Source organism: Artibeus jamaicensis, unplaced genomic scaffold, assembly GCF_021234435.1.
Source record: "Artibeus jamaicensis isolate MK-2021 breed Jamaican fruit bat unplaced genomic scaffold, CSHL_Jam_final contig_685, whole genome shotgun sequence".
NCBI lineage: Eukaryota > Metazoa > Chordata > Mammalia > Chiroptera > Phyllostomidae > Artibeus > Artibeus jamaicensis.
Genome location: NW_026521924.1, coordinates 18,877,758 through 18,903,527, shown reverse-complemented (window position 1 = coordinate 18,903,527; position 25,770 = coordinate 18,877,758). Strand labels below are relative to the sequence as shown.

Here is a 25,770-nt window from a genome sequence, read left to right as displayed (position 1 = left end):
ATGGATGCCCTGTCTGGTGCCTCTTGCCTGGGCAGTCAGTCCCCAGGATCTACAGATTAGGGACAGAGCCTTCTCTTCCCTGGTCAGGGCCTGCAAAGTCCATTGCCCGGTGGGTGGGGGCTCCTTCTGGCAGGATTTGAGGCCTCAGAGACACAGCTGGAGCTGGCACATCTCTGACTTTGGAGCCACAGGTGTGGCTCAGGTCACTCAAGCCTCTGGGGCTGAAGGTTTGGGAGTTCAGAGGACCCTGTGCTAGCACAGAGCAGGGGATGGGCAGGGGGTAATAGGAGAGCCCTGCTGGGGTCCCCAGCCTGGCCAATAACTTTGGCCTTGTTGTGTAACCAAAGGATAAATGTGGTCCAGGTGCCAGGGCCAGGCAGGGGGTAGAAATGGGTGTGAGACAGACAGACAGAGAAACATAGAAATGAGACGCACTACAGAGTTAGACAAGTGTGAAATGAGGGGAGAGACACAGACAGGCAGACTGAGAGCTGAGAGAACGTGGTAGGGTGGAAATGACAGGGAGGGAAGCTGTCCACTCAGCAAATACCCACGTGCCCTGTGCCACATGCCAGGGACACTGTGGAGAACAAGACAGCAAGGTCCCTGCCTGTAGGAAGCTCTCAGTCTTAAGAGCAAGACAGACATTAAGCAAGCAAACAAGCAAACAATTCCAGGTAACAGTAAGTGTTGTCAAGAAAATTAAGTAGGGTAAGGCGCAGTGCCCTGGGGACTCCTTTATGGGACAGGGCAGGCCCCTCTGAAGAGGTGACATTTGACAAAGACCTGAAATGCAGGGAAGACTCAGCTGCACAAAGAGCTGAGAGATTAGTGCTCCTGGAAGAGGGAAAAGCAGATGCAGTGACCGGGGGCAGGAACAAGAGAGGAGGCCAGTGTGGCCGTAGTAGGGTGAGAGACAGAGCAAGGGAACATCACGTCCTGTGGGAGGCAGGGCCCGCTGGGTCCCAGTAAGGACTCTGGCTCTCCCCTGGGGAGATGGGAGCCATGGAAGGTTTGCAGGGGTGTTGTGTGCTCTGCCGTAAGTCTTTTACAAACTCTCTCTAGCTGCTGAGAACAGATTGGAGGTGGCAGGCATGGAGGCCAGGACAATTGTTCAGGTGAGACTTGGTGGGGCCTGGATGAGGGTGACAGAGAGTCCCATGGCTGGGGCGTGACCCCTCCCCAGGCCTGATGTCTGGGAGACTCCTTGGAGTCTGGGAACGGCAGTGTTAAGGGTGGGGGCCCGGGAGCAGGCTCAGCCAGGTGAGGGAGAATGGGGTGTTCAGGAGCTGGGGGTCCCAGAGGTTTCTGGCTCTGAGTGGTCCACACCAGCCTGGGCCATGGGACTGCACACAGTGTGACCTCCGACTGCACTTGTTTGGGAATTGAACCGCGGTTGTTTGGTTTGCAGGCCCGCGCTCAACCCACTGAGCTACACCAGCCATGGCCCACCTTTGCTTCTTCCTAGCTGTGTGATCTCACCTCTCTGAGCCTCAGCATCCTCATGTGTGAGGTGAGGAGATGAATAATGACCTTCAGGGGTGGCTGTGAGGGTTCAAGGAGCTGAGCATTAGAAGTGCAGCACAGGATGCTTTTGCTGTTAGTCTCCAGAGTGGGGTCACACAGCGAGATGACAAGAACCACGAGGGCAGCTAGCCTTTGCCGGGAACTTGATGTCCATTATCTCATTGATTTCTCACAACCCTTTGACATAGGAATTATTACCCTCCTGTGGTAAATCAGGAAAACAGGCTCAGGGAGTGGGTGACCTGTCCTGTGCTCCTGTCATCAGTGACAAGGCTGGGACCCAAACCCAGGTCTCTGGCTCCCATCCTCAGGGCCCCTGGGTCTAGAGCAGTGATGTGGGCCCCGGGGGTCCACAGCCTAGGCCGTGCAGTGTCAGGCCCTGTGACTGCTCCCCGGGCACAGGACAATCAGAGAGACACACGCAGGCAGCTTCGAGAACAAAGACTGAACAGAAGCACAGTGCAGGCCACTCAGCAGGGGCTGGGCCCGGGTGTCTGTCCTTCGGGGTGGGAGCTGGGGCTCTCCCGGATGCACCGACCTACAGGCTGCCCGTCACCCTCACCTGGCTGATGCAGCTGGAGTCGTTGAGACTGTCGCTGATGGGGTTGTAGTCTTCCTCCCAGCTCGGACACTTGGAGGGCAGCAGCACGTCCACAGAATCCAGGCGGTCCAGGCTCCTAGTGGGGGCAGGGAGCAGACAGGGCTCAGCCCACCTATTGTTCAGCTTGGGAAACTGAGGTTCAGAGGAAAAGATCATTCAGTAGCAGAAGGGAAAATGGAAGTCGCTGCCAGTCTGATGGTGATGGTGGTGGGGGCAGGGCAATGAGCAAGGAGAGCGCTCCCAGCTTTTGGAGGCCTTGTGAGGCTGGAGGGTGCAGGCTGCACTTGTCATATCTGCTGCAGCCATGAGGTGGCAGCACAAGCTTGCTTTTGGCCGGTTCAAATCCTTTTGGCCCACACTAGCTCAATTCTACAGCCCCCTCCCCTGCAGGTCCGGGGCAATTCTGGGGGCTGGACAGAGGAAGTGGGGTCCGTCAAGACCCACAGCAATGAACTCAGACAAGGCTGCCCAAAGGGCATCAATTTCCACATGATGTCAGGTGGCCCCCACCAGGCCCCTGAAGACTTACCAATTATCCCCATGGTCCCAGCTCTTTGATATTTCTCACATCTCCCTGACCCTGGGCCTCACCCCTCTGGAACCCCCACACTCCCTGCCCCCCACTACTCTGGGGATAAGGTCCAAGAAGCCAACAGCTCAGGATCTTGATATAGACGGGCTTGGACTGGGGTCCAGTTTCCTCGCTGGGTGGCCCTGGACAAGTTATCACCTTTGTTTAAGTGTCAGCCTCCTCACCTATTGAGTGGGAACGATGCTGCCTGCCTGCTGGGGCTGTGACGAGGAGGATAGTGATGCAGATTAACGGGCACTGGGGCAGTGGACCCAGGAGTACGGCAAGAGCTGCTAACAGGTGGCACCCGTTACTACTGCTACTACTGTTGTTGATTTCCTCTTATTCAAGGCCTGTGCCCTGGTCCTGCCCACCTCTCCAATTTTAACACCCACTGAGCATTCACAGAATTGTACGATCTCAGGCCTAAAAGAGGTTTTAGAGGTCATCCAGCCCAGCCCCGCTCACTTAAAGGTGGGAAAACTGAGGTTCAGAGAGGAACTGACCAGGAACTGGCCGGTGGTGTCCTAAATTTCCCCTGCAGGCCATTCCCCGCCTTCTGCCCCAGCCAGAGAGACCCGTGGCTTCTCCCCTCCCCGCCTCAGTCCTGCTGCCACCTGACCTGCTCTCCTTCCTGTCTTGGTCCTCGAAAACCGCCCCCTCCACGAAGCCTTGGTCCGTCTGTGCCCACAGTATTTGGAGAACTAGGACTAAGCTTGTTTTCTTCAGCTCTTCCAAGTCTTTCTTTTGTTTCTGGCTTGCTTTTGTTTTTCTTCCTTGGTGGACCTTGAATCCTCCACACCGAGTTTCACCTGTGTTGTACTCACTGGATAGACTTTCTGTAACTCCCTCCTCATTCCTTTCTGTTCTAATCTCCATGGTGAGTTTTGCATGTGAAAGCCTCACCTCTCTTTCTAACATACCAATTGCTGCTTTCTGTGTGTGTGTTCCATTCATTCATACTTTCACTGACTCTTCCGAGTCTTAAAGCAACAAGCTAAGGCTCAAATAAGAGAATTCCAGGCAGAATGATGGACAGCTAAAGGCTCTCTATCCCTTTGCCTTATGGATTCTCTCTCCTCCCCAGTCTTGGAGCTCACCACAGGGATTGTTTACAGGGACATGGGCAGAGGGGCCTCTGGTACTTTCCTGGACAGCGCTGGCCTAAGTGGTGGGCTTGGTTCTCCTAACCTGAAATGGAGCATTCCCCTGGGGCACTTTGCCTTTGAGAGTGGAACTCACCTGGGGAGTGACTCCTACGAGCAGGGTTTACCTGGCCAGTCGCTCTAGGGAGGCTTCTCCTTCTGGTTACCATAGGATGAAGCTCATTTGTGGTCAGGACTTACTGCTGGGGGGCTTATGGGGTGGGTCACCAAATGCAGGGGCTCTCCAGAGTCAACTCAGTCAAAGCGTAATGGTCAGCCTAAGGATGAGGACCTCAGGAAGGGCCTAGCCTGAAGAGGGGTTTGCTTAGGGTGCCTGGGTCATTATGGGCTCAGGTTCTGGTCTCAGGCAAGGTTCATCTGTGGTGCTGGGCTCTCTGGGGACAGACCAGAGGGAGGAAGGAGAGGTTTCCAGGGATGGGGCATAATTGTGCGGGGCTCACCTAGGGGGCAAGGCTTGCCTGTGAGCTTGTACACAGCAAGAGTCTTCCCCAGGGAGAGCACCTGTGCGGGCGGGGCTCACCTGAAGGGGCGGAGCTCCAATGGAACCTTGTTAACTTGTGGGCGGGGCTCCCGCAGTGGGGGGGGCTCACTTAAAGAAAGAGGTACACTTAGGAAGCAGAACTCACCAGTGGCCAGGGCTTCTGGGGGCAGGGCTCAGGTGGGAGCTGAGACCCCCAGGGTCGGACTTGGCCGTCTAGGGGCGGGGCTTCGGGGGCAGGGCTTGCCTGGGCGCCGGACTGTAGAGAGAGGACCTGCGCGCTCACCTGCGAGGGTTACTCTGCTCTCCCAGAGACTGCTGCGTGGCCCTGAGGTAGCTCTGGCGCCGCGCCGCTGTCTTGGGTGAGGGCTTGGGGCTGCCGCCAGACTCGTCGCTGTCCTCGTCGCCCATGGCCTTGATGTAGCTGCCGCTGCGCATGCGTCTGCACGGGATGTGGCCCTCCGCTGTGGTGTCCGCCTCGCGCGGGGATAGCAGTGCAGTGCTCCACTCGCCGCCGCCACCAGGCACCTGGGAATGGGTGGAAAGGCCTCAGCACACTTCGAGAGAACCGCCGGCCGCTCAGCCTCAGGCTCGTCACCTGGGTCAGAGCACCGGTCCTGAAGTTCTCTCGTTCCCCATCTCAGAGAGTTCTACCTTTGGCGCGGGGTACTGCCACTGAAGCTACCCAGCGGCTGGGCAGAGCCCCAGGCTAGGAAGGATAGCTGGGGTTCAGAGCCGGCTCTGCCTCTTCACTATGGGCCTTAAGCAAGTCTCTGCCCATTTCCGACCTCAGATTGCTCCGTGAATCCCAGGCTGGATGCCCCAGCAAAACCACTAGGCACTGCAGCTACCTTTCTAAGTAGCCACTGTGTTCCCATCACTTCCCCTGCCATCTCAGAGGACAGCTGATGATGCCACTGCACAGATGAGAACAGCAGGCCTGTGGGAGGCCCCCAGACCTGACGCCAAGAGCCTGGCCCTGGGATGGGGGAGAATGGGTCAGAAAACCCTGCACATCACTGTGAGGGTGGGTCCTCCAGGCCAATCACAGTTCCACATCCCACTGGTCAGTAAACTGAGGTCCCAGGGAGCTGGCTTTTAGGGTGGCATAGCCACTCAGTAAGCTGGAAAAAGGGCTCAGTGTTCCCATCTGAACCTTGTGGATGCCCCCCCACCTGTGAAAGGGGGTTGTGATAAGGGCAAGTGAGATCACAGCTGTGAGGGCCCGCCTAGTCCCTAATGGTTACAGTGGCAGAAACCGATAGAGGGGACCGCCTCTGTCTTCCTAAGGCCAGGCTCTGCCAGCTGCTTCAGGGCAGCACCCACAGCCCACACCCCTCGTTCATCTAATGCACACAGACGTGTACACACATGGACATTCACTTCTCGATGAACGAGTGTGCAAGTCTCAGCACTTACACCACCTCAGCCCCAGCAAAGAGCAAACAGGCCTCCTCATGTGTGCATATCTGAGAGCAGGCACACTTTCCATACACACCCATCTCACCAAGGATGCACCCAGCAGCCCCTACATTGGGTGAATACCCTTCAACGTGTACACAATGTAAACACAGTGCATGTTCACACACATCACACACACACTAGCCACCACTGCACTGTGGACATATCTCAACATGTGCCCAGCTCACCATGTGTATTTCTGCTCAACATATGCAGAGGGTGCACCCTAACGTCGTCTGTACTCTACCATGGATGCCCAGGTACACATGTTTCTCGTGTACACAACATACCCATTCTTTACCAGGTGCACAAATGCACACTCCCCAAATCACCACGGCTGCACAAACGCCACATTCTTTTTATTGCCCACATTACCGGTGGCTAATTCCTAACTAAGGGAGGGTTCCTGTCTGGGACTCCCACTCTAGGACACCCCCTCGGCCTTCCCAGACCCCCTTCCCTAGCTGACTGCCCAGCCAGTCATGAGAGTCTGCACATTTTATCTGCCAAACCATTTGCTAGCCCAGCCTCCCTGCCTCTACTTGTCCCTCGGGAAGGTGGCCTATATATTTCTGCTCAAAACCTGTTGCTGCCTCAGCCGCCCCCCACCTGCCTCCCGTCACACAGTGGGGCAGCACCACCTCAGGACCTGCAAGGCCGCCCCTCCCCAGTGTCCCTGAAGCATTTTCACACGATCAGACCAACTACGGTATTCTCACAGGAAGCCAGGCCACACAATGGTCTTGTTTCTAAACTAGGAAGTGGACTGAGAGCCATAAAAGCCTTAAATATATAACATACTACCTAGATTTCACTTTCTCCTTATTAAAAAATAGCCTTTCTCCTTCATTTCACTGCCTTTGGAATTTTATATAGAATGACAGCACTCAGGGCTTTGTCAGACTTTGATGTTCATCTGGTTCAAAGACGCATCTATGTGTTCCCAGAGGCCGGCCAGACCTGCACTGGCACCGCCCCCCAACCCCCAGGTATTCCATCCAGCTCAATACCTGCAGAAGCGGCCCCTTTTTCCTTGACGGGTACTAGAATCCGCTTCCTGGAACTGCCACCCACATCTTGGGCTCTGTCACACTGTCCCTGCCCTTGAGAAGCCTGGGGGATGTGTAGCCACGGAGGTGGCTGAGCCTTCTGCCATTTTCCCTGAGTGTGGCCTTGGTGTATAAGTGCCTCAACAAACATCAGCATTTGAAAGAATAAGGCCAGTCCCCAAACTGGGTAGGGCCCCTGCACTGCCACAGCCTACTCCATGCTGGTCTCCAGAACATCCTGCTCACACTGACATGCCTGTCTGTCCATGTGTCTTTTTTCCCCAGAACCCTGATAGTCGGGGCCATGTCTTACTTATTCCCAGCTCTGCTCATCTAAATGTCCATCTGGTCCTCTAGCCCTCTCTCCTTTCATACTTCCTGGGCACTTCCCCTATGCCAAACCTTGCCTCGGGCCTTGGGGACACACAACTGCACCAGTTTTGGTCCCCGTCCTCAAGGAGCCCCCAGGCTGGTGGGAGTAGCACCCAGGAGGCCGGCAGTTAGAATGCCGTGCAGCTGGTCCTATGAGGTGGGCAGACAGCACAGCTTCCAGATTGGTCTTCTTAAAAAAAAAAAGATTTTATTTATTTAGAGAGAGGGCAAGGAAAGGAGAAAGAGAGGGAGCGAAACATCAATGTGTGGTTGCCTCTTGTGTGCCCGCTACTGGGGACCTGGCCTGCAACCCAGGCATGTGCCCCAACTAGGAATGGAACCAGCGACCCTTTGGTTCATAGCCTCGGGCTCAATCATGAGCCAGGGCCCAGATTTGGCTTCCAAAGGGCAGCACATGTTTTAGTCTCTACTCAGGGCTGGTCTCAGAAGGGTCCTCATGAATGTCTGCCGAGAGCATGCACAGTAAAAGGAATCCCCTTATGAGCAGGCACCACCAGTCACCCATTTCCTAGGCGAGTAAACAGAGGTCTGAGAGAAGCAACCTTCCCAGTGAATCTGTGATACAGTTTGGCCTCACAACAGCGCCTTCCTCATACCCTCACCCCACCCTGCTCTTGGAAGAGACTCACCTGCAGGTAGTGGTAGGCTAGACCCTGGTGGCAGGATTTGGATTTTAGCAGGCTCTTATCCAAGGTGGCTGAGGTCTTCTGGCAGACCTCGTGGGCGTGGCTGAGGGTCAGAGTGGACCAGGAACCCCGCTTGACATAGTTGGTGTCGGTGCCCACCCCAAGGCTGGGGCAGGAGGCCGGGGGTGCGGGCGGGGGTGGCGGGGAGGTCAGGTCGGCCGTATTGTTCTTGGCGGCTTTCAGCATGTGCCCACTGATGGTGTTGTAGGCGTGCATGAAGTAACGCGGCTGGCTGCGTTCTGCCTGGCGGCCCAGTGTCATCAGCCCGGAGGCCGGCCCACTGCTGCGGAAGGCACCCCCTTCGCCGTCCAAGTTGTCATCGGAGCTCCACCAGCCCGAGATGTTGGAGCGGCTGCGCCGCTTGGGCTCCCCAGCCTTGGCCCGCTCCTTGCTTTTGGCCCTTCGGCCTTTGCCGTCCTCCAAGCCACCTTTCTTGCTGCCATTGGCACCAATTTTGCCTGCTGTACCCTCCAGTGAGGGTGCCTTGGTGAAGAAGAGCCTCTGGACTGAGTGGACCAGGTGGCGGATGCGACCAGGACTCTCCCCCCGGGCCTTGGCCTCACCGCGGGGGAACTGCAGAGTGCTGAAGCCATCCCGGTGGATGGGCAGCTGCTTCTCAAACTGGTCCAGGAGGTTGGCGGGCAGCCGGTTGATCTTGGTGGCCTGGGCGTGGCTGGGGAAGGGGCTCTCCTCTGGCACCTCGAAGTGGGAGTTATAGTGGATGCGGGGGAAGGTGCTACTCGGCGGTGGCAGCTGGTTGTTGAGTGGGAAGAGACCATCTCCTGGAAGAGCGTTCTGCCCAGGGAAGCGAGTCTCTCGGGCAAAAGCCTCCGTAGGCGACAGCAAGTAGGGGTTGCGGTCAGGCCCTGCGAACAGGGGCTCGTGTGGTGGGTCCAGGCTGTCGGAGAGGTGGCGAGGGCGGCTGTCACCGAGGCCTTTCATGATCCCAGCCCTTGGGGCAGGGGCCGTCACCCTAGCGGGGTGCCCGGGTCACCTCTCCCGGGCAGCAGCTATCCTGGGGAGAGAAGACAGAGAGGGGTCAGCTGGATTTGGAGGAGACAGGGGGCTGGAAAGGCCAGCCAGACCCCCACACATGTCAGGGTTAGGAGGGCTTCTGGAGTCCTGGCCTGCCCTTAACATTGTGGGTTAGAGGAACGGTATGGATGGAGGCCCCCATGCCATGTATATGAAAAGTTACATCTCAGGCTAGCAAACTGGTAAACAAAGTATCTTCTACTCTCCCACCTTGACGAATTATCCTCATAAGGTTCGAACGCGGAAGACTTCTTGGTCTCCTCCGACTTCCGTGGTGGAATGTGGAGGCATGGCGCAACTGCCTGCCTTCCTTTGTCCTCCCATCCCTGACTCTGTCCCTCACCATAAGGAGTCACACGGGTGTGCACCCCGAGCTCACTCCACACGCCCAACAGCCACCCCTTTGGCCTTGGGGTGGTCCCACTGGCATGTAGGCCACCCACAGGAAGATCCCATGCTGGTCCTGGAATTAAGGGTCATTTGGACAGGGAATTCCAGGATCCCTAGTGTGGGGAGTGTGGTCTAATTCCGGGATGTAGATTCCCGGAGGGCGTGTCCACTTGGCCCCTGAGCCCTCCTCGCTTCACGGGGAAGGACATGGTTGAAAGAGTGGGGTCCAGGGCAGGGGCCCTCTTCCTGGGGTCTGAGGGCAGCACTGCCCAGCTCCTTACTGTAGCGGGGGAACCCTTACGTCAGATGTAAGCCGTCTGTAAAAACCTGCTCTGTCCTCAACAAGAGCCTATGGAGTGTGACGTCTGGGCTAAGATGCGGGGCCTTTGGACATCAGAGGGGCCAATGAGCCCACTAGCCCACTGTTTCTCACTGAGATGGACCCATGATGGCCGGCTGGGAACAGGGTTCTCAGGGCTGATACCCGTGCACACGCATCAGGGGTTTGTGAGCCGGGCAAGGCCTCAGAGGAGGACGGCGTTCAAGTGGAACCACTGAACTTCAGTTTCTCCACCTGTGAAATGGGGGCAGTTGGGTTGGCAGGGTCTTCCAGCCAGGCCCGTCCTGGAAATACCAGCCTCACTCTTAGGAAAGCCCCTTTCCTATCTGGGGCTCAGTCTTCCCATCTCTACCATGGAGCAGAGGGGAGGCCAGTTTCTATACTCTAGATCCCACTGGCCCTGCTCAGAGGAGTCCCAAGGCTTGGTCTGGCTTGGGACAGAGCAAGTGAACGCAGGGGCAGTGGGGGGACAGCTCTCAGAGGGGCTGGGCCATGTCAGAGTGGACGGGCTCTGGCTGAAGCCAAGTGTGGTCAGCCGGATGGTGTCTCCCAAAGGTGCCCAGGTTCTAACCCCCAGAACCTGTGATTATTTTACGTGGACTCTACAGACAGAATTAAGGATCTAGAGAGGGGAGATTACCTTGGATTATCTGGAAGGGTAACCTAATCATCTGGGCCCTTATAGGTGGGAGACTCGAGGCTGGAGTCAGAAGGGGGTGTGGCTGAGGAAGCAGAGGTCAGAGTGAGGCAGGGTCACGGCCAAGGCCTGCCAGCAGCCTTTAGAACCTGAAAGAGGCGAGGGGTCAGATTCTTCCCTAGATCCTCCAGAAGGAAGGCAGCCCCATGACTCGTTTTGGACTCTGGCCTCTAAAACTAAAATAATAAATCTGTGCTCTTTTTAAGCCACTAAGTACATGGTACTTGGTTACAGCAGCAACAGGAAGCTAACACAGCAAGCATGGGTCTGGGTGTCCCACGCCCCTTCCCACCTCTCGGAGCAGCTCTGAAGGCAAACCCCGGACCCCCTCAAAACTCTGCACGGAGAACACTGGCCTCGGCGAAGCCCTAGATGGGGGACCCAAGGCCCTCAGCGGGAAGAACTTGCCCGAGATCACACAGTAGGTCCAGGGCCTGAGGCAGGACCGGGGCCCACATTCCTCCTCTTCTGCTTTACATCTGCCACCCCAACCTGGCTGCTCCCAAGACTCTCAAGGATCTGAGAATTATTTCCTCGGACGCAGCCAGTCTCATGACTCACGGTGCACCAGGCCTTCCCCCGAGACGGCTGCAGAGTCCAGGTGTATTGAGTTCCTCCCCTGCTCTGCCAGACTCTCTTTGACTCCAGGAGCCTGATGCACCCCACTCCCGGAGACCACAGCATGCTGGGGACAGTCCCTGTGGCTGAGCGGCCCCCTCACAAGCATTTCTGCTTCCACCAGGAGGCTTGTCAGAATATTTGTCCCCAGCCTGGAGAGGAAGGCTGCTGATTTATATCTTTATCTTCATTACACCACATCCTCACAACAGCCACATGAGCTGGGGGACCCTACCTTCATTTTAGAGATGGGGAAACTGAGGCTGGGAGAGGGAGTTGTAGTCAGGGTTCCCTCTCCACTCCAGCCAGCAGCAGCTTCCTCAAGGTGAACCTCTTCTTGAAGACAATTTCAGGAAAATGCAAAAGCACCCCTAGAACCTCCTGCCCCCAGCCTTTGCTTGGCTTCCTCGCATCCCCTCGGGGCCACGGTGACCTCTGGACTCAGGGGCCAGCCTCTTGGTGCTCTAGCTGGAGAACTGTATGTGCAGTAATATGTCCTTGATGCCACTCAAGAAAAGCTGGTGACCCTGAAAATAGAATGCTGTGTGCGAATACAGCCCTGCCAGCTAGGCAGGGGCCGGACTCCCTAAAAATGCCGTGTGGTAGAGACAGCTGGTCTCCAGGAGCAGAAGACAGCTGCAGGCCCTGGCCCGGAAGTGCACACTACACTCAGTTCTCCCAGCCCAGGGCACCTTCTCCTGCCCCCCCTCAAGGAGAAGCTGGCTTCGGGTTCACATCACAGGTACTGACCCCAGGAAGACAGATTTGCTCTAGGAGGACCATGTGGGCCTGGGCCCATGGCCATGTCCCACAGCCTAGACCGTAGGGTTGCCAGACAGGGCCAGGAGGAGGAAGTGAAGAGGTGCTCAGGGAACTGTGAAGTGTGGGCACGTGCTGCTCCCGTGGTGGTGGGGGGCAATCTTGCCCCAAGTCCTAGTGGACTTGACTGGTAAGGACTGTTGCCTGTCTTGTGGGGGAAGGAGTTACACAGGTACCTGCCTTAGATGATTATAGGGGGGAAAGTGGGGGCTTCCACCCTCAGGGAGACCTCCAGGGACCAATTAGATATTTTAATGACAACAAGTGACCTCTCAACTGCTTTTCTTCCTGTGACCGGGCCCTTGTTAAAAGTTTCTTCTTTTAGGGGGAAAGTGGAGATGGTTTTCAGGAACATCTATAAAGGACACATGGACAAAACCAAAGGGCGTAGGATCGAGGGTGGGAAGGGGGATGGCTGGGGTGTGGGAAGAGGGCTAGGGGGAAAATGGGGACAACTGTACTTGAACTACAATAAAAAAACAGTCTCTTTCTTTGGCTTCTGGGGCCCTGAATATCTATCCTTCTACCCCATTTAAATGCTGGTGTTTACCAGTATTTTGGGCAGGCCCACAGTGTCCCTATATCACTAATGCTTCAGTGTCAACCAGTGGGGGCTCACGCCAGACACCTGGGCATCTCCTTGAATTCATCCCTCTCCTGACCTTCCACGTCCTTCCCCTGGTAACATCCCCCACTGTGCCTGGCATCCTGTGGTTTAGGTGGAGCCAGTCCTACCCCAGAACCCCAGGGGTAGACACATGACCTAGTCCTGGCCAATCAGAGCCCTCTATCCCTAATTACTGACTGGCTCAGAGATGGAAACAGGATCCTCACTAGCCAATGAGAATTGGCCCTGGGATTATGGCTGAACTTTTGGAGAAGAGGCGCCTTCCTTTCTGTTAGGGAGCTGCTGTGCTGGATAGAGTGTCAACCTGGAGTCCTTGGTCAAGATCTTGCCTGATGTTTCAGATACAAGAGTCAAGAGGCGTTCTGTTTAAGTCTGAATTGGGTTTCTGTGTCTTTCAACAAGAACCTGACTAATACTGGCCTCATGTCCACTAGGGCACAATAGTGGCTGCGGGTGGCCCGCCCATATCTCCTGTGGTCTCATTCCTATGGGGCCCAACAGGCTGACTTCCAGCTGTCAGCACCTGCATCCCTGGTGGGGAGGGGCTGGGGGGGACTCCCCCTGGCGGCTAGAGCCGACTCTGCTCACTGCTGGCCATGGCCTGCAGGAACTGCCAGAGAATTAACAATCCCCCACCTGGCTGCTGTCTCAACTTTTGGAGAGTTGGTGTATGAATACCCCAGCTCCTTTACCCCACAGGTGGGACAACTGAGGGGGGGGCCTCTACACTGACCCCTGGAGCTGCCCATCGTGGCCACTTGCTTCATAACGCTCCTTTCACTGGCTGCTTCCCAACCCCGTGTCTTACCTCCCCCTCCCACACTGTGCTGCCTATTCCCAGATGAAGTACTTACTTGCGCTTGAATCCTTGTCTTGGGCATGCCTCTAGGGAACCCCAACTAAGACGGTCACCGAGTCACAGTGGTTCTGTTTCGTTATGTCTCCTGATGGCGTCCCCGTCCTGTGTCCTCTGCCTCTGTCCTCCCACCCCTCACCTGGACAATGGGGATCCAGGATGCTCTCTTTCCTTTAACCCTCATCCAGCTTTTTGAGTTGGAAACTTAATTCATTTACTGTCCGACTTTCTTATCTGTAATAAATGTGTCATTGGGAAGGTGACGCGTTTCTCTGAGTGCTCATCTGGCTGCATCTCATCGATGTTATTTCCCCACAGGTTTTTCCTCCCTTAGAAAAGAACTGAGGTGGAATTCACATAATATTAACCGTTTAATTCAATGACATTTTAGTACATCCACAATGCAGTCTAACCACTACCTCTATCTAGTTCTAAAGCACTTTTTAAAAATGTTTATATAGCACTTTTTAAAAAAAAGATTTTATTTATTTATCTTTAGAGGGGAAGGGAAGGAGAGAAATATCAATGTATGGTTGCCTCTCATGAGTCCCCTGCTGGGAACTGGCCTGCAACCCAAGCATGTGCCCTGACTGGGAATCGAACCACGATCGTGTGGTTCACAGGCCCACGCTCAGTCCACTGAGCTACACCAGCCAGGGCTCTAAAACACTTTCTTAACCCCAAAAGAAAATGTTGGACCCAGCCAGCAGTTACTCCCTGCTCCCTCCTCCTTCCGGCCCCTGGCAACCACCAGTCTGCTTTCTGTTTCTATGGATTTACTTACTTCCCAGGGGTCTTATTTTTATTGTGGCTATATATATATGTATATATGTCATATATATGTGTATATGTTATATATATACATATATATGATATAAAAGTTGCCATTTTAACCATGCGTAAGTTTATTGTTCCGTGGCATTAATTACATTCACAATGTTGTACAAATACCACTATTATCAATGTTCAAAATTTGTTCATCGGCCCAAAGAGAAACTCTACCACCATCAAGCAATAACTCCTTATTCCTCCTCCTCCCCAAGTCCTTGGATTAGTAATTTCTAATCTACTTTCTGTCTCTATTAATTTGCCTACTCTAGATACCATGTAAGTAGAATCATTCAATACTGGTTCTTCTGTATCTGGCTTATTCCACTAAGGATAATGTACCCGAGGTTCATCCATGTTGTAGCATGTAGCAGAACTCCACTCCTTTTTTATGGCTGAATAATATTCCATCGTATGTACTCCTATATGCCACATTTTGTTTGTCCATTCTTCTACTGACACGCATTGGGGGTGTCTCTATCTTTTAGTGCTATGAATAATGTGTCCAGTGAACAATGACGTAGAAGTGCTTTCGTGAATCCTGCTTTTAATTCCTCTGAGTATGTACCTGGGAGTAGAATTGCTGGGTCATACGGTAATTCTGGGTTGAATTTTTGGAGGAACTGCCGAACGGTTTTCCGTGGTGGCTGCACCAGTTTACATCCCGCTGGCCATGTGCAGGTTCCAGTTTCTCCGCTTCCTCACCAACACTTGTTCTTTTCTTTTTAAACTAGACCCATCCTGGCAGGTGTGGGCTGCTATCTCCCTGTGGTTTTGATTTGCATTTTCCTGGTAACTAATGATGCTGAGCATCTTTTCATGGGCTTATTGGCCATTTGTAGACCTTCTCTGGAGAAATGTATATTAAGTCCTTTGCTCACTTTTAATTGGGTGATTTGTCACTTGTTGTGTCATTTTAGGAGTTCTTTATGTGTTCTAGATATTAAACCCTTACTGGATATATGATTTGCAAGTATTTTCTCCTGTTCTGTCCCTACAGGTTTTTAATAGGTCGTGGTTTTCAACTTTTCCCGGACTGGCCACTTACTCTCTCCTTCGTCATCAGCACAGATGGCCTCCCTGCCCCCAGCATCCCCTGGCCTGTCAGCTCCACAAAGAACATGAGTCTATGTTCCATAACCTCCTTGTGGGCAGGGGCTAGTTCTTCTCATCTGAGGGGCAGAAGAGTGGGCACGGATCTGCAGATGGGCAGGGAGGGGATGCTGTAACAGCTACCCAGGTTGCCCCTTCAGGACTGGGGCAGCTGCCGGTGCACAGCTGGGTACCTGCTAGAACTTGCTCTCAGCCAAAGGGAGACGCCTCACCAAGGTAACGCTCCTTCCCTAGGGGCAGCCAGAGCCCAACAACCGGCTGATGTGCAGGCACCAAGGCCTGGCTGTCTTGCCCAATTCACCACAACCCTAAGGGGCCATCCCAGCTCCAGAGCTTCCTATGGGATTAGCCGAGGCCTTTGTTGTAATGGCGCCTTGCTCCAAATCCTCCCTCTGCCCAGTCCTGCAACCCTCACCTGTCACAGGTGTTCCCAAGGGACTTCCCGTGCAAACCTCAGAGTGTTTCCTGACCCTAAAACAAGACATAACTGGGATCTACTGTACTTTGTTCCCTCCCTGCCGTGGGATGCGGGGCAATGGAATCACCCCTCCGACGTCCTGGCCTCCTCTCCTGTAACATGGGGATGATGACTGTTCCTTTCCAAGGTCATGATAAGGATTAATCGTGATGTCCCACAGAAAGCCACCGGCATGTAGGTGCTGGATATATTTCAGTCACACTTCCCTCCTCACCTCACACTGCTTCTTGGGGAGGGGCCAAGGCTTCCAGCGTAGGGATACTGCATGGCACCGTGGAAAGTGCATGCAGCTGGACCTGCACTCAAATCCTGGCTCTGCTCTGTGCTTGCTGTGACCTTGGACTGGTCCCTCTCTCTGGGCCTCAGTGTCCATCAGTAAGCAGTAGAGGGTTTGAGTGAGGGTGGTCTGGTCATCTCATCACACTGATTCCTCTGAGCTCTCTCTTGGTCAGGGGTCCTGAAACCCTGGTGTCAGCCCCTTAGCCACCCAACACCCAGGGGTGGCAGGAGCCTTACCTCGGGGAGGACTTAAAATAGGCAGGCCTCAACTTTGCAGGGAGAGCAGCTGGCTGCTCAGCTCCCCTCGGCTCTGAGCTATACTTAGGCCCATCCGGCTGCCCATAATTGCCTCTCATTAATATAAGCCTCATTGCCCTGGTGGAAATGTGGAGAAACCAGCGGAGCTGCTGCCTCCCTGGGAGCCCCCTGCTCCCTGGCGTCTCTGTGCCTGCAGCCGCTATGCCCATCTGCAGAGTGGGGCTGCCTTGCCCCAGCCTAGCTCCTCCTGGAACCAGAGTTGGCCTGTGAGCATGGGAGTGCTACCTGGGGACAAGGCCAGGAACAGAGCCCAGCATGACTCTTTCTGAAGTAGAACTCACCTGGTTGTGTCATTTTCCTAGCCTAGAACCTTCTGTGGATCCTCTTCCCGCCTCAGTCCAAACCCTCTGGTGTTGCCAGCCAAACCCTCTGGTGGTCGAAACCTAAACCCTTTTCCAGACATTACCAATCCCATTTGTCTTCTTCACGGCCCCTCCCTTCAACCACCCCAGATGTCTTACGATTTCCTACTCATATCTTCTGTATTTGGTGCTATTAGAAAGGCTGTTTTTGTCCAAGGTTGCATTAGCAGAGACAGGGAGTTGAAAAGAAGGGAGGGGAGAGTCCTGTTTAATTCTGAGCACTGCTGTTAAGAGAAAGTCAGAGACCTAGAGTGGAGCGCAGGAGGCTGAGCTGAGTGGTGAATGGCTGGAAATGATGTGGGCGGAAGGGCCACACACTCTGGGATGCTCACAGCGGCCCATGGAGGACACAGCCACTGCCACAGGCCTCTGAACGGATGAAGTACAGAAGGGAAAGGATGGGCTCCATGGGGACTTCGGGGCCTTGGTGCTCCCTGGGGTACGGGAAGGGGTGGAGGTAGGGAGAGGCAGGCGGTGTCACGCTGAATCTCTGGGTACCCGTCCAGTTCTCCTCCCTCATCTCTTGCCATAGCTGCCCCATTACTTGCTGGCCTCTCCTCCTCTGACCTCTAAACACTAGAGGAACTGGGGGCTCTGCTTCTCTCTACACTCTTTCTGGCTGATCTCATCCAAACTCACGGCTTAAACACCACTTACATCTGACAACTCCCAAATTTACATCTTCCACTCAATTCTCTCTCAGACACCAGACTCATATCTCTAACTGCCTCCTTGACGTCTTGCCCTGGATGTCTGACAGGTCCAAAATCCCTGGCCCGCTCCTCCTGTAGTCTGCCCCAGTTCAGCTCATGACAACGTCATCCTCCTGCTTGCTCAGGTCAGAAACCCTGAAACCATCCTTGACTCCTCTTTCACCCCTCCCACCCCACACTCCATTCAGCAACATATCCTTCAAAAACACCTCTACGTTCAACAGATCCCAGCACCTCACCAATTCACAGCCCTGCCCTGGGGCTGGGTCCCCATCAACTCCCTCCCAGATGACAAGATTCCCATGACTCTCAGACTCAAAGTCCATCTGTTTTCTTCTCTTCTTCCTGCTTTCCAGACCTCATTTCCTGCCCCCACTCCCTTGGGCTTCCATTCTGTTCCTTGAACAAGGACTGTTAACTCGCATCTTGGGGCTTTTGCTCTTTCTGGTAAGTCTGCCTGAACTGCCCTGCCCCTCCCCCACCCTGACCACAGACTGACCAGAGCAGCCCCTCACCTGCCCGCCCTCTCTGCTGTAGCACCTTGTCCCTGCTGCTCCAGGCCCCACTGTGTCCAACAGTCTGTCACTAGCACCCAGCGCAGGGCCTGGACGTCGCAGAGGCACATAGGGTTGTGCTAAATGAAAGAATGGCAGAAGGTCTGGGGGATGCCGAGACTCGAGGCACAGAGTGAGGCCATTACTGAGTGGTAAGTTTTGGGCTCAAGCTAATCACCGTGATCCTTTATTGAGCACTTACTATATTCTAGGTGCTTCCCCTATGTGAGCTCCTTTAGTCCTCACTCGCAGCTCCTCCTGGTGGGAGTGATGGGTCCAGCATGGTAGTCAGCCACCAACATGCACCCCGGGGACCCCCACCTCCTGGCTCCTGGTATTTATGTTCTTGTGAAGAGCCCCCGTCTCCAACATGAGCAGGGTTGCCTCTGCAACCAATGGGATACCACGGAAATGACCGAGTGTGACCTACCTCTCAGAAGGTAGGTCAGAGCAGACATGGCTGCTCCTATCCTCCGCTCTTGGCTCACCGGCCCTGGGCGCAATCAGCTGGCAGCCAGCACTAACTCGCCAGGCAAGTGTGTGAGCCACTGTGGGAGCAGCCCCTGCAGCCCCGGCTGACAACTTAGCTGCACCCACATGAGAGCCCCCTGGCCACAGCCATCCCCAGAGGCTGCTCCTGGGTCCCTGACTCTCAAAACTGTATGAGATACTACATGTTACTTGTTTTAACATGCTGCCTAGTTTGGGCATAATTTTAATGCAGAAATAGGTAACTAATACTCCCATGTTAGAGGACAAAAAGCAGTCTGAATGGCTGAAGTCGCCTGCTCCAGGCTCCGTGGCCTAGAGGGGGTGGAGTCTGGTGTGACTCAGTCTGGCTCCTCGGCCCCCACTGCATAGCCTTGCACACCAGACTAAGGTTCCAGGATCCTTTTCATCTATGGCAGCTCCGTTACCCCGATGGATTCAAGGTCCAAATTGTGTCCATAGCAACTGTTTGAAAAGCATGACATTCAATCAGCTGGTTGTCTGGTCAACAAGATAGCAGGCAATGGCTTGAGCAGATACCCTGAACTGGGCTGCTTGGTACATGTGGCCAGCACTGCCCCCATCTCAGGCCTCCACTTACACTTGCTCCTGTGTCGTCCACCCTGACAGTGGACTCTAGACACAGAGCCTAGGATGTGAGTGCTGCTGCTCCCCTGGGGTGAGGCATGCAGATTCGGGCCTGAGGGACTCAGAGGGGGCAGGGCTGTTTGCCAGGACTCTCTGAGGCCACGCCGACTTTAAACCTGCGTGGCTTCAGCTGAGGACTGGGAGGTCGCACACACCCCGCCCCCACTCAGCACCCATCTTTGTGTTGAAGGCACGAGAGAGATGAAAACATCGACCTAGAACCTCAGAGCACAGAGACCACAGAGGCGTCCTTTCAGAACCCTAAAGAGAATCTCCCCCACAGGTCCCTTGAACCCCTTCAAAGTCTGCCCCTTGTCCTCAGGCAAAATCCCAGCTTCTCCATTCATTATTTCTCCAGCAACCCCAGCTCTTTCCTGCCACAGGGCCTTTACACATGCTGTTCCCACTACCTGTTCTTCCTTCCAACTTTTTAGTTATCTGGCTGCTTCTGTTGGTTCCAGTCTCTACTCAAATGTTGCCTCCACGTCTGGGTCCCAGATGGGCTAAGCTGGTGGTTCTCCAGAACCTTCCTGGAAACACAGCCCCATGCCTCTTTCCTTGCTTGATATCCTTGAAGCTCAGAAAAGATACCCCCTCCTCCAGGAAGTCTTCCCTGACCTTGCAAGTGAGGGTAAGGCTTCCTTTGGGTTCCCCGTGATGGGGGCTACCACCTGAAGGAGTCACAGACAGTCCTGAGAGTCCCTCTGTGCCAGGAGCAAGGACCCCACACAGAGATGGCACTTGTAAATGCTCATGCATGAAAAGGGTGGCGTACCTCCTGGTTCACTCAGGTTCTACCTGTTGTCCTGGAGCCCCTGCTGGCCAGTGCCTGTGTCATTCTGAAAAGCGCCATGGTGTGGATGATGAATTCGATGCTCACCCGTGCTAAAGGGAACATGGGGTACAGGGCCGAGGAAGAGGGGTCTGTGGCTGAGGCGGATTAATGAGGTCTGCTCTGAGCTTCTTCTCCAGATTCCCAAGCCAGGACCTGCTCTGTCCTCACCTAGGAAAAGGCTGAGTTGGGAGGATGAGAGGATGATGTCCGTGACTACCCCGACCCCTCCACCTGCAGGCCTCACCTGGGGGCCACTACTCGATCCTCCAGGCCTGGCTGTCCTGTTCCAGCCACTCCTTGCGGTGGCCCCACGGAAAGGTGGGTAGAGCCCTGACCCAGAGGGTGAGGATGTGGTTCTGGGACCAGCCTCCTCAAGTCTGAATCCTGGTGCTGTGTGACCTTGAGCCAGTTACTGGACCTCCCTGAGCCCAGTACCCTCTGACTTGTTGGGAAAGATATAAACGAGCTAGTCAGATGAGTTGGCCGGCACCTGGCGTGCCGTGAGTGTTCCATAAGTGTTTGCTGTTGCTACCCTGGCCGAGGGGACCCCCCCTGCAGGCAGACAGTCCCTGTCTAGCCACTTAGAAGTTCAGGTGAGGGAACGGGGTTTGGCCTGGATCACACAGCATGCTGCGGGCGGCTGCAATTTGAACCCATGCCTCTGGACTTCTAGGCCAGTTCTCTCTGGAGGTCTTAAACCAACAAGGGCTGGCTGGGCGTGTTCTGGGCTGTGGGCACTTTCTGAGTGGTCCTTGCCCCCTCCTCGTGTCCCCAGAACCCAACTGTCTAGATTTGCTCTAGACATTTAATTAAACTTAAATAGAGTTACATTAAAGTAAGAATGCAGCTTCTCAGTTGCACTAGCCACACTTCCAGTGCCCAATGGCCACATTTGGCTGCCAGATGCACAGGGCAACACAGGCTGTTCCCCACTGCACAGGCAGCCCTGTGGGACAGCGCTGGCCTGGAGGGTCGCGCTGCATGTGGCTCACGTGGGACCAAGGTGGACAGTGAGGGACCCCCGTCCTCTGCAGCCCCACAGAACCCTCTGTAAACCCTAGGAGCTGGGGAATGTTGTTCAGCACGGAACCTGCCCGACCGTGCCTGACCCTCTCGTGCTGCACTTTGCTGACTGGGCTCAGGCAGGGGCTGGGACTTGGCCAAGGTCACGTAGCAGGTGCAGGCTCCAAGGGGCTCAGCTCTCCTGACTCTGCACTCGCTGCGCCTCAGCACCCCGCTGCCCAGACTGGACAGTCAGCAGCTTGGCAGAGGTGTTGGTCTACAGAAATGGGTTTTTGCTGATGAACAAAAGCCAAAAACCTGCCCTGGAGTGATGGTGGAGGACAGCTGGCCACAACTGCAGAGTGGGCTCCGGGTCACCACTGGGATGACTCTTGGACTGGGAGGGGGCAGGGGCAGGGTTCACCTCCCTGCCTCCTCCCAGCAGGGTCTGGAGGGGCCTCAGTGACCCTCAATTGCCAGTGAGAAGCAATATTGATCTCTGTGCTTGCAGGGGCTGGGCCCTCGGTCCTGGCTGGCTGACTCAGTGTGTGGCCTCAGGTGAGTTGCACCTCCCCATCTGGGTGTTCTCATTCGGAAAATGGAGATGATTATCCCAGCCACGCAAAGCTCTTGCAAGAGGCCAACGCTGGGTGCCAGCTCTGAGGCTCAAGGGGAGGGAGGATGAGAACTGGAGGTGGATCCCATCCTGCTTGGGTTAGAACTCAGCTCCACTCCTTCCGGGTGGTGTGACCTTACACAGATCAGCCAGCCTCTCTGAGCCTCAGCTGCCTCATCTGGAAAGTGTGGATTAGATACTTCACTTGCCATCTAATGGATTATTATTCAACCACAAGAAAATAAAGTGCCGATACAGCATAGATGAACCTTGAAAACATTGCACTGCATAAAAGAAGCCAGACACAAAAAGCTCACATATTGTACGGTGCTATTTCTTTGAAATGCCCAGAATAGTTTAATTAGTAGAGACCGGAAGTCGGTCAGGGGTTGCCGGCGATGGTAAGAAGGTGGAGGGGGGGAGGTTTTTTAATGGGTCTGAGTTATCTGTTAGGGGAGGAGACGAGAGAATTCCAGAAATGGATAGCGGTGAAGGTTGCCCAGCACTGTTAACACACCTAATGCCACTGAACCGCACACTTTCAAGGGGTAAGATGGCAAATTTTATGTGTATCCTACTGCAATTTAAAAATTAAGGTTTTGCCCTTGCAGGATGTTGGTGGACTTCAGCAAGAGTGTGCCTGAGAGTGCCCAACGAAGTTTCTGGTAGGCGCTCCGTAAAGAGGAGCTGTGATTGGTACAGGACCCGCCCCCAGCAGCCTTTCCAGACTTTGCTTCCTACTTCACATGAGTTGTTTCACTGGATCCCCAAAGCAGCCCTATGGCACGCACCCCATTGTTAGGCCCACATTACAGAGGGGGAATCGGGGCACCAGCCCCCAGCCACCTCCCTGAGCTACTTCTCCACTCTCGGGGAATGATTTCCTATCTGCCACCACCTCTTGAGAGCCCTGAGCTTGGGCTGAGCTCAGGGGACACAGCCTCTAACTGCCAGCTCTCCATAACCTTCTTGGGGGAGGAATATTAAAAGGAGGTCGCCCGGGGGACATGCTGCCTGGCTCTCTGGCCTCAGAATACTGACAGTGAGGCAGGCAGGCCCCGGAGGTCACCCGCCTTGTCCTGTTTTGTTCTGGCCTCCGCTGAGGGACCATCCTGGAAGGGTGTGCTGGCAAAAGACGGGACAAAACGGTCAGGATGCAGCGATTTCCAGCACATTTAATTCAATTCCTCCAGCATTAATGGGGCCTGCTCTGTGACTCAGACCGCTCCAGCCCTTAAAGAGCAGGCAGCCAAGTGCAGGAGGCAGAAATATACATGGCAATTAGACAACACATGGAAACAAATTCCAAGGAGCATCAAAGCCAGGGTGTGCAAAGGAGGTATTGGTGCTCACTGGGGAAGGCTCCCTGGAGGAGGGGGCATTTCAGCCAGCTCTATGAAGACAAGTAAGATTTCAATAGATGAAGGTGCGGCATAGATAAATCACAGTCAGAGGCTGTGCTACAAAGCTTTGGGGGACGGTGAAGGCAGATGCCTGGGGTCAGGTCAGGAAGGGCCTTGGTAAACTCCCTAGGAACTTTAGTTTAACTGTAGGTCATCCGCCATCAGGACAGAGCAGGGCCCCACAGGCCACTGGCACCAGCAATTCCGCTTCAAGAAACTGTCCAACTGCCTTGCCTTACGTAGGTGGGTAATGGGTGTGTACAAAGTTCTTTGTGAAACAATGTTTGTGTTAGCAAAAGCATGGAAACATCACAAATGTGCATTAGGGGACGGGATAAGCAAATTATGAGCCGGTACACTATGGAACGCTAGGCAGCTGTGAAAAAGAGGAAGGTAACTTGAAGTCCTGACACGAAAAGCCCCCCAAATATGCTGCTAAGTGAAAACAGCATGGGCACAGCAGGGCTATGGGATCCGCCTTAGTCTGGGTTCTCTCGGAAGCAGACCCTGGCCAAGGACTTGCGCCTGCCTAGGAGGTGGCTCTGGGAAGGACAGGTAACGTGGGACGCATTCCTGAGCTGTGGGCACTGAGCCTAGTGCCCTCGGGCAGCTCTGCACCAAACTGGCTGAGGGCTGCGCGGGCGGGGGCCCTAACCCCCGGCACGGCCCTCTCCCCACGGAGGCCAAACAAAGCCCTCAGCTGGAGAGTCGCAGGTGTCTCCAGAGGAAGCAGTGGGTATGCACCAGGCAGAGATGAAGCGGGAGGGGCAGGGCACCCCTGCGCCTACAACCAAGTGGTACGAACTGTCTACAAAGAGGCCAAAGATTATTACTCATGTTTACTTATCTGTAGATGGGTCCCAAAAAACAGAAACAGAATGGGTGAATGAAAGGGTAGAAAGGGGACTTTTACTATGTTTCTTTAGAATTAAAAAAAGCCTCTTGTTTTAGAATTTTAGATTATTCCAGGTGGCAAAGATAGTACAGAGTTCCCGTATAACCTTCACCCAGTTTTACCAGATGCTAACGTTTTACATAACAATGGGACAGTTATCAAAACTAAGAAATTAACACTCATACGTTACTATTAACTAAACTCCAAACTATATTCAGAGAGTGCTGATTCATTAATGCCCCTTTTCTGTTTCAGAATCCCATCCAGGACACCACAATGCATTTAGTCTTTAGGTCCATGCAAGTATATGATCTGTTCCAAAAATGTATTAAAAATAATAACTGCAGGCTCCTGGGGGTCATCGAAGGCTTCTGAGCAGGCATGACCAGACAGGGGTAACTGGACAGAGCCTCAGCCCGGTGCCTGCAGAGGCGAGCCCAGGCAGTGCCAGCGACACGCGGGGCTGGGCTGCCCCTCGCTGGTCCCTCTTCCCCAGAACACAGCAGAAGGACGGAGGCTGGAGGAGATGCCCTTGGAGCCCCCCCATGTGCCCTGGGCATTCACCTGCCAACATTTGCCTCCTACAAACACCTGTGACCCTGCCTACAGGAGCAAGTCCAGCCCGTGCATAGAGCAATCAGGAAATACCAGGATGCTGGTGGCCCCAGAAGCTGCCCTTAGCCCACAATGGATGGGAAACTGGTGGACAAAATCCAGCCTCCTTGTCCCTGGAGCACCAGTAGCTCTGAGTTGTGTTTCCTACTCCGTCTCCCAGAGTCCCCAGTCGTCCAGACAGGTTTCTGCCTGGACAGCAACCCTTTGCCAACTCCCTTTTCTTCCCTTCCCCACTCCCCTGCCATGTTTTCCTGGGATCGCCCCCCAGAAGGTCTCCCTGCCTCTGGGTTGTCAGGAAAACCCTGACCGAGACAAAAGCCAAGCCCTGCGGCCTAACTCCTGGGCCACCTGTGCCCAGACACCTGCCCGCCCCTACTCAGTGGCCACCCACCTAGAAGCCACACACGAAGGCCCTTCAGGGCTCCAGGAACACGGAAGTCGCTGATGTCCATGACGCTGCATGTGCTGTTTCCTCTGCTGGCATGTCCTCCCTCTCCTAGGCTGCCCGGGGAAGTCCTGCCCATCCCAGTCCGAATGCCATCTCCTCTCTGAGCATATTCTGACCCTCAGGGGGCACATGGTGCTTCCGTCACCCCTCCAGCACACCTGGAACCGGCTCTTCCCTACTCCGTGAGCTCCCAAAGGGCAAAGACACTCTGAGGCTGGTAGACCTCACAGAGCCTTGTATACGGCAGGTGCTGAATAAAAGCCTGGTGTATGAATAGATGGGTAAACTGAGGCTCAGAGATGGGGGGACTTGTCTGGTTAATAGCAGAGCTAGGGTTTGAATTCAGGTCTATCAAACTTCTGCAGGCTTCCCGCTGTCCCCCACCCCCAACCCTGGCAGGCCGGAGCGGAGCCTGCCCACGGGTTCGAGGCCCCTGGGCCTTGGGTTCCCCATCTGCACAACATGGATTGGCTGGAACAGACGATCTTAAGGTCTCTTCAAGTTCACACAGTTTGGGATCCCAGAGGCTGTTAATCGCCTGCCTTAGGTGAAGGGGACTCAGCCCTATCCCCTCATTTCTCAGGGATGGGAAGCGGGGCTCAGGAAGAATACTTGGCACATACACAGCTGTGTTCAAGGTCAAGAACCATCCGCGGTATCCAAACATCTGCTACTTGCCACACTCTCCCTGCAGGTGTCCTGTCACCCCTTCCCAGCTCTGGGACCAAGCCAAGCAGTCTGGACCTTGCAGAGCAAAGGACACATCGGATGTGGCCTCAAGGGTGAACGTTTCACCTCCACTCAACCCCTCACCAAGGGGAGGGCCCGAACAGGTGGAACAAGGGACAGAGCTCACCTT

The 25,770-nt window shown here is 54.6% G+C and overlaps 1 protein-coding gene across 2 annotated transcripts in view; it reads right to left on the bottom strand.

The window, feature by feature from the left end:
• The window catches only part of DLGAP4 (DLG associated protein 4), a 193,228-nt gene that overhangs the window by 77,871 nt on the left and 89,587 nt on the right, over positions 1-25,770 (bottom strand). For both annotated transcript variants that reach the window (XM_053671034.1, XM_037164697.2), the window contains exons 3-5: positions 7,876-8,947; positions 4,630-4,871; positions 2,090-2,204 (exon numbers count right to left, since the gene is read on the bottom strand). In XM_053671034.1, the coding sequence (XP_053527009.1) occupies positions 2,090-2,204; positions 4,630-4,871; positions 7,876-8,874 (1,356 nt within the window). In that variant the 5' untranslated portion in view covers positions 8,875-8,947. The remainder of the gene's footprint in view (positions 1-2,089; positions 2,205-4,629; positions 4,872-7,875; positions 8,948-25,770) is intronic.